Genomic DNA, 11,985 nt, shown 5'->3' with positions numbered 1-11,985 from the left:
CGCCGGAATCTGTTCGTTCCGTATTGTTAACGAGTAATAATTAAATTAATAATTGTCGTGCGCGAATCGCCGTTTTTCCTTTTATATTATTGTAAGGCGCGAATCGCCGTTTTTCTTTTTATAATATAAACTTGTATTGTGCTAGGGCGCGAATCGCCACCAATATACATATTATTATCGTGTCAAGGCGCAAATCATCGTGTTTTTTATATTATATATTGCTGTAGGCGCGAATCGCCGATGTTATAATATTTTGTTTAATTGCAAGGCGCGAGTCGCCGCGAAGTTGTATACTATTGTATCGTGGTTGCGAATCGCCACTAAATTTATAATATTATTGCCAGGCGCATATCGCCAGTTTTTCTATATTATTATTATTATTATTGTGAGCCATAAAGGCGATCTTTAGAGAATTGTGTATTATTATTTTTTACGTGTACCTATTACTAGGTCAATACTATAGGATAGGTAGCAGCTGGCCAGCCGAGCACCGTCATATCCGTGAGTTTTTACCTTATTATTATTATATTTTTGTATTTACAATTATTTGGATTTGTTCTGATTGGTTATAAGGACCAATCATACGTATATTATTATTACCTATATTTTTATATCATTATTGTGTTGCTGTGATTTTTTATATATTTGTATTATTATTATTGAGATTGTGTATTATACAGCAACATATCATTTACCATAAACGTGTTACCATTTTATTATAAATTATAAGCACACACATACACACATACACACTCACCACCCACTACCTAGCGCTCAGAGATTTGCTCGGCGATCCCGTCCACCTCTCTTGAGTCGCTATACATATTATACACACAAATTTAAGGTTGGTCGGTGTGTGAGTATTGCGCGCGACGTACACGGCGATCGGGCCACGGGCTATTGTTCCCTACCCGGCGCTCACAGGATGGTCCAACAATGCTCCTATCAATGGAATGGAGAATTATAGAGGATATTAAACCACTGCTAACACCATTTAATTTAATAACAACAGAACTTTCAGGAGAAAAATACCCAACACTTGCCATGGTTATCCCTTTAGTGAGAGGTATTACAATTTATTATAAATTTAATTTTTTATACTATGTCTAATTATTAACAAACTATTTTGTAGGTGTGAATATTGCTCTTAATTCTAAAATAATGGAGACAGAATTAGGAGTAGCATTAAAAACTAAATTGATAAAAAATATGTCGGATCGTTTTAATCTGATTGAAGATAATGATTTTTCACCTTGTTTTGCAATGTCAACAGTTCTTGACCCAAGGTTTAAGAAAGTAGTTTATACAAATATAGAGTTGGCCAATAAAGCTATACTGAGTATAAATAATGAATTAGCTGTATCTGTATCAATTGGTAATGATTATTTGAGAACCCACTGGTTACTGCCTACAACCTATTATTTTCATATATATGCTAACCTTAATATTATTTTCTAAGGTGAAAACAGGGAGCATTCAGCACCCATAGTTAATGAACCCCAAGAAAATCAATGCAAATTGCAAAATATTGTAAAAACTCTTTTCCTTTTCAAATCATATCTAGTTAAATAAAAACAAAAATAGGTATTTTTATGATTTAAATAATTATAGTCTGGAACGACTGTAACACTTGTAATCTTTTTAAATTTGTTGACCTAAAGGGGGATCTTCAAATTTGTACACTTTAACCATTGTTGAATGTTGATGTATCATAAGCTAGAGCAACTAACTAAAAAAAAAATTAAATATGCATTTAAAAACATACACTTTTGCATAAAAAAACATGTACTTTAAACCCAAAAATGTCAAAATATGTACTAAAAATTTTGAGCCTTTAGTCACAAACATTGTGAAATGTGTTGTGTACTTACTCAACATACGAAAAAGTTAACTAGAAACATGTGTGAATGCATGAAAGTCTTTGCTCTAATCAAAACATTATTAAATTACTTACTTTATTTATGGTTAATGGTAACATGTTACTTTAAAATTAAATAATATATTTAACTTATTATTATTTAACTAGTTTAGAGAATAATAAACGATAATTTTAATTTTTAATAATAATACTCATTATAGAAAAAAGTATGTTTGTCATCATAGTAGTTTCCAAAAGTTTTCTAAAGAAGACAATAAGAAAGAAAACTCAAAAAATGCTATGCGCCCAGCATATATATTGTGTAGTATAAAACTTAGTACACCATGGACAAAAAAAACAGATGTTTATGTTAAGGTAAGACCTCAAGATTATTAAAAATAAATATAATTATTTAGGATTGTTAAAGTAAAATAAATTATTGTTATTTTTGTATTAACAATCTGCACATATCTTTGTGGCAGGGTGGACAAGTAATAGGTACTTTTTGAATTTAAGAAGTATTGAAAACTTTCTTACGAATCAATCATTTAATATTCTATATATAATGTAGGACCAACATTGTAGGTATTAAATAGGTAAAAGGTATTATAGGGAATAGATGTATTATTGTTTCTGAGTAATAAATAAATAAATAGTTAATAATAATAATAATGATTATAAATATTTGCTTATATAAAAGAAAAAAGTATATTCGGAGATAATAATCTTTAGTATGAACCTATATATTTATATGATTAGGAAGGTTTATTGGCTTCTATTAAAATACATTCAAATCATGGACACACACTACAGACTGCCGAGACATTAATATTTTTACCAGCTGACAATAATCTGAAGAGTACATTTATTGAATATTTTAATAATGGTTTGGGAATTATTGAATCATCTAAGTACCATGAAAATGTATTGTACTTGAAACATGGTTTTAAGCAACAGAATTATGCCAATGGTTCACTGAATCCAACATATAACGAAAATATCCGGCGATGCAAAAAATTTTTTTCCTGGATGTCAGAATTGATGCCGGGACCTTTAGGATCGTACTTGGTTCTTTTACCACTAAGCCACGAAATCTAATAGAAGGGGCATCGAATATATTGGCTATTTAAACAAAATATTACAAAATACGTGATTTTCAAAGTGCTATAACTTAAAAACTAATGATTAGCCCCAATTTATTTTTGCACCATCGTTTTTAGATTGTCAAAATACATAAGATGCAAACAAAAAATATACAACATTTAGGGTGTCCGGTAAAGTATAAATATAACAACTTTTGATATACGTAAATTATATTAATTAATAAGTTATTAATAATGTATACGTTTATGTTATATGTATAGAATTTTATTTCATTAGGAATTACAAAATGAGTTAACATAAATATATATATTATAATAAAGTATTTATTGCACAAAAAGAAATTAAATTAAATCTGAAAATTATTATAATTACAGTAGTCACTCGATAATTCGAAATTCGGAGGATCGAGTTAAAAATTCGAATTATAGAGGTTTCCGATTTACCGAGTGTTCGAATAATCGAGAGAAAAATTAATTCGAATTAAAGAGGTGAAAAATTATTTATTTTATTATTTATTACACATTTAAATTATTATATTTTCTTCAAGTACCACAGCCCACAGGTTGAGAACCGCTGCAGTAGAGGAAACTGATTTAAAATTGAATTTTTTTTATCTAGTATATTTTTAAAATATTTTGTTTATTTGTAATCTATTTATAGGTATTTTGAATATTCGATATTTTTGGTCAATCAATATGTACTTGAAAGATTACAACATGAATTCACCTAAGTTGTTCTTACCATCATTAAAATATAATATATAAAATACATATTCACACATTTTTTTATAGACATTTGAAGTATACATATTTATTTAAATTATTAAAAATGTGATTTTCACAGAATAGAATTATTTTGATTTAATTATTGAACGGGTAGAGCACCAAATATTATTATTTTAATTTATTTTTCTATAAACGTTCAAACATCTAATGAAAGTATTTATATTTAAAAAAAAAATAATATATAAATGATAAATATATACTTATTTTATTTGTTTGTATCGTCTTAGTGCGGGGGAACTAGACTTTTTTTGGATGACCGTTTTCGTTTTATTTTATTCTCTTTGTTTGCCATTATCAAAAAAAATTAAAATACACTGCAGGAAATTTGAAAACCACGACACAGAAATCTCGAAGAAATTAGCTGATCACAAGTCACAACGAATACTCCAGAAAGAATGGTCGGTTGTGTGATGTGTTTCCTTACTCATAAGTCACAAAAACTCAAAAATGACTTGAATATTTATTTTTGAACAAATTATTAGAAATACAGCTATTATGGTCTCATATTTTGACTTTCGCTATGAAATTCGTAATGACTAAAAGGTAGACCGTGTTGATTTATAATTTTTGTTTATTATGTTTAGTAATTATTGGTGTAATAGCCTTAAGGTCGATTCACACTATACCGAACGTCAACGTCACGTCACAGACTGGCAACGTCACGTCAAATACATCAGCCATTCACACCCAAACGTTAAAAACGCATAAACGCCACGGGAATATTACCGAAGCGACGTGATAAACTTGCTCACTGCTCTATGTTTTTACTTGTATAACTAGTTATTTTTAATGAAAATTTAATTTATTATATTATTACTTCATTATGCCAAAATTTAGCAAGAAAAAATTGGCATTAATTGCAATCATTTTAGACGAGGAAGAAGAGAACAGAAACCGACGTAAAAGGATATGGATACGAGAAATGTTAAGAAAAAGAAAACAATTTGGGGAGTATCACACACTGTTTAATGATTTGAGTGAAGAAGAAACATCATTCTACAAATACTTCAGAATGTCTCAAGATAAATTTTATATTCTGTTATCTAAAATTGAGCGTCAAATTACGAAACAAAATACACCATTTCGAGAATCTATAAGTGCTAAGGAAAAGTTAATGGTTTGTTTAAGGTAAATATTATAATAAATATACTTATAAAGTACACTATACTTGTTTATTTATTATTTATTACTTAATGAGCATATTTAATTTTGTTAAATTCTTGTTGCTTACAACATTAAAAAAAAACATTTTTAATCTTTTTTTTTTAATTACTCGCTGAAAGTTTTCATAATATTTTTGAGCAGATTGTGGTGGTGATTTGGCTACTTCAGAAATAGGAGATAGAGTTGATGTCTGAACGTATAGTGATGATGAGTTGTATAGTTGTGTCCTCATTCTATTGTCATATGGTAGACTATTTTGGTTTCCCTGCAATGACGTCGATGTTAAAAAACCTGTTGATTGTTGCCTTTGGTTATTTATTATTCCATGTTGAGTAGACTGAGGTGGTGATGTAGCTAGTTCTGAAATAGGAGATGGAGTTGGTGTCTGAACGTATAATGATGATGAGTTGTTTAGTGGTGTCCTCAGTCTATTGCCGTAATATGAAAGACTATTTTGTGATCCGGTCACTGACGTTCTGGATGAATTAGAACCCAAGTATGATGTTAAATAATTTGTTGATGGTGTCATTTGATTATTTTGTAATTGTTCCCACTCTAAATCAGATACTATACTAAAAAGTTTGCTTTTTGCCATGAATTGATATTCTGGTGAGAATGTTTTGACTGTAGCAGCCAGACCATGGAAAAATGAGTCTATTGGATGTGCATGAGTGGTTTCCTTTGACTCATTATTTTCGCTATCTAATAAATATTGCATCAAAACAGATGATGCAGTTTCTGTTTTGTTCTTCTTTTTTGGAAATACTTTTGTTTGTTTCATGCTGCGTTTTTGAGTAATTTCATGTCCAATTTCAATTTCCGATTCCTCATTATTCACCTGGGAAATGTCTTCGTCGTTTGACTCTTCACTTACACCAACACCATCAGAAGGTGCAATGTTGGAATGTGTTTCACGTTCTTTAAAAAATTCATAGAATCCTCATACTTCCATTTTTTTTGTACGACAGCTGCTTGTCCACTTTTTGTTTTTTTATTTTTTAATGCCTTTCTGAGTTGATCTCTAAGTGATACCCATCGACTTTTACATACTGGACCTGTAAATAAAATGGCATTTTACATTGCTGTACTTATAAAAAAAAAATAGAATTTATCTAATTAAGAACCCAGCAAATTTTGATTTAGATAATTATTGTATATATTTAATTACAGAACTAAAAACATACAGTTAATTTATTCTTAAATATTTAATTTTTGTATAAAAATGTAATTTAATTTTCATTCGAAAATATTTGTTTATTATAGATTTTTAGCAACTGGTGACTCATTTCAGACCATCGCGTTCAGTTTTCGTTTGGGACATTCTACCGTTCATAATATAGTTAAAGATGTTTGTGAGTCTATAATAGATAAGTTATTATTAGAAGTGATGCCACCACCAAGTGTACAAGACTGGGAAAAAATTGGAGACGACTTTTGGAATAAATGGAATTTTCCTAATTGTTTGGGGGCACTAGACGGCAAACATGTGGAAATTTTTGAGCCACCAAATAGTGGTTCACAATTTGTTTATTATAAACGTACATTTTCAATTGTTTTGTTGGCATTGGTAGACGCAAATTGTAAATTTATTGCCGTAGATGTAGGTTCTTACGGGAAGAACAGCGACGGCGGAATTTTTGCAAATTCAAATTTTGGAAAAGCTCTAGAAATGGGAAAGTTTAATGTACCAAAAGAAAAAAACCTTCCAGGAACTCAATGTTCAGTGCCTCGTGTAATTGTTGGAGATGAGGCGTTTCCGTTGAAGACATATCTTCTTAGACCTTTCCCTGGTTCTACGATAAATGGAGATATAGAAAACAAATATTCAATTACAGACTGTCAAGAGCTCGCCGAGTATCAGAAAATGCATTTGGACATTTGGTACAAAAATTTCGAATTTATTTCAGAAGTATAAATTTATTGCCCGAAAATGTAGATAATGTTATTTTAACGACGTGTATTTTACATAATTACATAAAAGAAAACGATTTGATGGTTCAACATTTAGACCCTGTCGAAATTGAACCTAACTGGGGAAATTTACCACGGCAAGGAGGAAATGCCCACAACTCAGCCTTTCTTGTACGTGATACATACAAACAATTTTTTGATTCGGAGAATGGATCATTGTCGTGGCAAATGGAAAAATTTGTGTAAATAATAATATAATGATATAAATAATGTAAATAATAATATAATATATAAAAATATTTATACATTTATATACATTTTCATTTAAAGTACCTTTTTATTTTATAAATTGTAATTTATAATATGTTTTGATTTCTGACTTATTAATACTTAATGATATGACAATAAATAAAATTGATATTCAAATTAAGATGTACATATACCTGATATTTTTAATTTCTCTCCGATTTTTGTCCATATTAAATCTTTGTGCTGATTATCGCTGTATTTTTTGTGCGCCATGTTGTACATTTCTTCATATTGGCGAACTTCTTCAATTAAAAGTTCATCATCCATATCAAGTAGATATTATGAATTAAAATATAATATATAATATAAAATATTATAATAATATATTATAATAGGTATTGTATGTGACGTGCTCAAACAACGCTAAATAAATAAATATTTGACGTGGACGGAACGTTCATGCATTCACACTATTCTAACGGACAAGAACGAACAGGCACCGGAACGTCAAACTTAAGTTTTCGATAAACGTTGACGTTCCGTGCCTTTGACGGTACGTGACGGTGCCGGTCAATGTAAACACTGTCGTATTTATAGATGACAACATATTTTGACGTGACGTTGCCGGTCTGTGACGTGACGTTGACGTTCCGTATAGTGTGAATCGACCTTTACCTACAAATATATAATAATAATACTGATAAGAGTTGGTAGGTCGTAATTGAAATGCTGCTAATCATCATTTGTCAATGCCCAATGCCGTTTATTATAATTACATTACAGCGGGGTTATTATCTTTTAATAATAATATTTCTTAGCTAATATAAGCATTGTCTAAATTATAAATTAGTTCAGTCTATTCTTGGAAGCGTCCGATCACCAACAACCGACCGTCCCCGCGTGAGGGAAATTGCGGCCGACATCGCAACGACAGGCAGGTGGCAGCACATTACAGCCATCAGATATCTAAATCGAACTATGTAAACATGTTTACGGAAAACAAACAAAACAGCCTTAAAAAGTGATTTTAGAGCAAAAATACCTATGATGAGATTTATAGAAAACAATATTTCAGAGACAAACCCGGGTTTTGTATTATTTTAAATATACAGCTCGTTATAAAAGGATCAAAAATCAATTTTTTTACATTTTTTAAGCATCAGTAACTTTTTTAATACACACATAGAAATGTAGCAGTTGATTTAACTTTTGATATTTGGTTTTACATGTGTATATTTAACTTCAGTGGCGTATATATTTATCTCAACTCCTTTGGCATGTTGTTTTAATGAAATTAATGTCAAACCAAAACGTAATTTAAATTGATTATTTATCATATTTGATTTTAACATTTATTGAGGTTTATCTGACACGATCCAATGTTACATCAACTATTTATATGATTGGATTACATTAAGCATAGGTTTTAATTTCAATATATAAGATAAGTTTGTATTGATAACCGATTGAGATGGTAAATCCAAGATAATTGTATTCAATAACAAACTATTGTAATATTGAAATAACAATAATATAAGGTTTAAGATAAGGCTTTTATTATTTCGGTTAACATTTATTTATAAGTATTGAAAACACATTCATTGCGATTAAAATAAATATAGTGGAGTGTTGATTTAACTTCATAGAAAATTAACTCAACACACGAGCGTATTAAGGCGAATACCTACAAGTTTAGTACGAACACTAAAAACAACGAAATTGAATTTTACCAACACGTGTTTTCCGACGACCGACATTAACGATTAACAATACCCGTCTGTGACCTGTGTGGCTGTGTAGCGTGTAATTTTTCGTTAAAATTTTTTCATTAAGTTTTTTATAAAGTATTACTTTATGCACCTATGGCCAATTTACCGGATATGAACAACTTCAACGAGGAAAGTCAATTTTCTCAAGTAAGTACTTTAGTAGATACCTATATACTCGAATAAATTAGTTGTTATCATGTATGTAGGTACATCGTGTTAATTTAAAATGAAAAATTGTTACCGTATTTTTAACTATGTGGGAAACTGCCTTGTTTATTTTATATTTAGTAATTAATGTATAATTTTATTTAATATATCCTAGGAAGTAGTTAGGTACAAATGTAAGGTACCTATTAATTTTACTTACCTACCTACACACAGATTTCCATAGGATTTAGCATCAATAAAATTATAGTATTAGTTACTAGGTATATACTATCTATATTCTATATCAATCTATGTAAATAGAATCTATATGCTTACATTTTTAAATTATGTCCCAATTGTTTTACAATTAATTTCATTATAGGAGCTGTTTAACAACTTTATTATTCCTGAACCTAATGGTACTCTAATTGATATCTCTCAGTGTGTTCCTATACAAAGTCTTCAATATTCGGTGCCAAATAATGTAGTTAAAGAAAATGAAACTATAGTAAGTCCTAACAACAGATTTTCTCCGTATACTAGTCCCTCTTCATCTAGAAGTTCTTCCATAAGTTCTATCCAAAGTCATGTGAAATTTGGTACTTATAACCCAATGGATTGGACATCTCAGGTATACTTAAGAATACATGTCTGTAGAATTAAAATCAACATAGAATAATTATTTATAGACAATAATGGACTTATTACAAAGTACAAACGATGGCAGATTTATATTAGCTGATGCAAAGTTAAATAATGGTAGTCTCTCCGATGAAGGACAGAATGCATTGACTAAGTTATTAATAAACTTTATGTTTCAAGATAAGAGCAAGTATGTTTAATGTGTATATTAATTGTTTTAATGTGGATTAGTGTACCTACCTAATTGGGTTATATTTTACTTCTACCTAATTATTACTAGGTAGTTTATTTATTATTTAATTTTTTGAAGGAGAATTACTCTAAGTCCTATATTTTCATTATTCTCATAAATATTTAATAAATTTGGAATTGATAACATTTTATTTGGATGTTAAATATTAGCTTTGAATTGTTATTAAATGTACCAACACTAGTACACTACATAAATTAATTTTGTGTATACTTATAATTTTCAGGGGGACTGATTTATTTTTCCGAAAAATATCAAGTTTAATACCTGAAATATTTCCTAACGAAGAACAGGTTGGTATAGATTAATATTTTTAAAATTAAATTGTATCCTAATTTACTATTTTCATTTATTTATTAAATTAACACAGCCATAAGGCTACCTAGAACTTAAATTGTAGAATTTTAATGAGTAGATTAATGACACTCATAATACATAAAGAATCATACCTATGTAAATAAAAAACTACTAGTTTAATTAAGTCGAGTAATATGTTTTTTTGATTTTACAATTTTAATTATTTTTTATTAATGCAAATCCAATATTGTTGATAAGATTATACATGGATTATACCATTATAACATTTATAACCAATTATTTTACTATATTGTTAATTGAATCTTATCACTAATTAATTTTATTTTGGTGATATATTATATAGAGAGTTTACTTTTTACCAGCAAGAGCTGAAGGTTCTAACCAAACGCATGCTAAAGGTAAATTGGTTGAGCGGTGGAAAAATGTGGCAAGAAGATTAAGAAGTGTGGGGGCTATCGAGTTAGATAGAAGAAAGTCTAGTCCATTACTTAACATTGAATCTGCTACCGATTTTTCTGGTAGGTACCTCCCTATTTTGCAGGGCTTTGCACCGGAATCTTTTTTTTCGGGTTTCGGGTTTCGGGTGTTGAAAGAAAATTCGGGTTATTGAATTGGGGTGTTACGGGTTAATACACTTTTCGGGTTACGGTTAAATGCAAATTTATTCGGGTTAATTCGGGTTAATTCGGGTGTTAAAAAAAAACACATGTTGTATATCAATTAACATGAGATTTTCAATGCAAATTTGATATAGTAATCTGATTTAATATTTAAAGTAAACATAATTAAAAAAATTAAAAAATTAAATTAAATATTAATACTTATCAGTTATTAGTTTATTACTTAATACTTAGTACTTACTCAGTCCTTTTTCTACAGAAGAAAGTTCTTGCTTATTACATATTTTAATTTTTAACTTAAAAATTTGATAAATATTAACTTCTTATTTCTACAGGTATTTAATTATTACAATATTTATCCAATTGGTAATGTTAAAAAATAAAAATGTACAAACATATTACAACATGAATACAACATATTCATTTTATTGTGTTATTTTAGTGTTATAACTTGTTTAAAATGTATTAAATTATGATGATTACCTATAAATTATTAAATATTAATTGATATTTGATAATATATTAATATTTGAGGTTACCTATTATAGTTTAAAGTTAAAAACTTAAAACTTAAAATTTAAAAAAAAAAATGCAAATGGATAAATTTGTATAATTTTGTCAATAGTTTCTATATTTTTATTACACGAACCTTAATAGTTGTCTGTTCATTAAATTTATTCTTTTTTTCAATTTCTCTTGATTTCACAGACAAATTTTTTTCAAAAATTTCATAATGCAAACTTTCTATATGGCGCTCTAAGTTTTTTGCATGCTGACCTACAAGTGCATGTCCACAAGACTCTATTTGACATTCTGACTTCCCAGTAGAAATATTAAATTTAAAATATTTATGAACAGGAGAAGTTCTTTTTCTTCCCATTCCTATAAAGTATAATGAATATTATTTGGTACCTATGATACATTGATGATAGGCAGAACATAACAAAATATGAAATATACTTACTTAATGAATTTATGTAGAGAAACTGGTAAGGACTAAACTACTAAAGATTTTCTTTTTTTCTTTTATAATAATAACACGTGTTTGGTTGTTTGGTGTTTTAACAATCAAAGAATAATGATGATAGAATAATATTCTTATTGTTTGTAATCAAGCGCAGTGTGGTCAATATTGAAATATCGGTAAAACAAAATATTATTGTTTTAT

General features: G+C 28.7%; 2 protein-coding genes across 2 annotated transcripts; both read left to right on the top strand.

Moving 5' to 3' along the window:
* Positions 1-924: 924 nt before the first annotated feature.
* Positions 925-1,881, top strand: LOC111033900 (zinc finger BED domain-containing protein 1-like; the record flags this gene model as incomplete). The annotated part of the gene is made up of 2 exons (XM_022314844.1): positions 925-1,066; positions 1,133-1,881. Coding segments are annotated over 2 exons (468 nt in total), but the record flags the coding sequence as incomplete, so codon positions are not given.
* A 2,689-nt stretch (positions 1,882-4,570) lies between these two features.
* LOC111033891 lies at positions 4,571-6,826 on the top strand. The gene is made up of 2 exons (XM_022314834.1): positions 4,571-4,875; positions 6,175-6,826. The coding sequence occupies exons 1-2, from the start codon at positions 4,571-4,573 to the stop codon at positions 6,824-6,826; spliced, it is 957 nt and encodes a 318-aa protein (XP_022170526.1).
* The last annotated feature ends 5,159 nt before the right edge of the window (positions 6,827-11,985 follow it).

This window comes from Myzus persicae, unplaced genomic scaffold, assembly GCF_001856785.1.
Source record: "Myzus persicae strain clone G006 unplaced genomic scaffold, MPER_G0061.0, whole genome shotgun sequence".
In the NCBI taxonomy this organism is placed as follows: domain Eukaryota; kingdom Metazoa; phylum Arthropoda; class Insecta; order Hemiptera; family Aphididae; genus Myzus; species Myzus persicae.
This window is presented reverse-complemented; position numbering and strand designations above follow the sequence as displayed.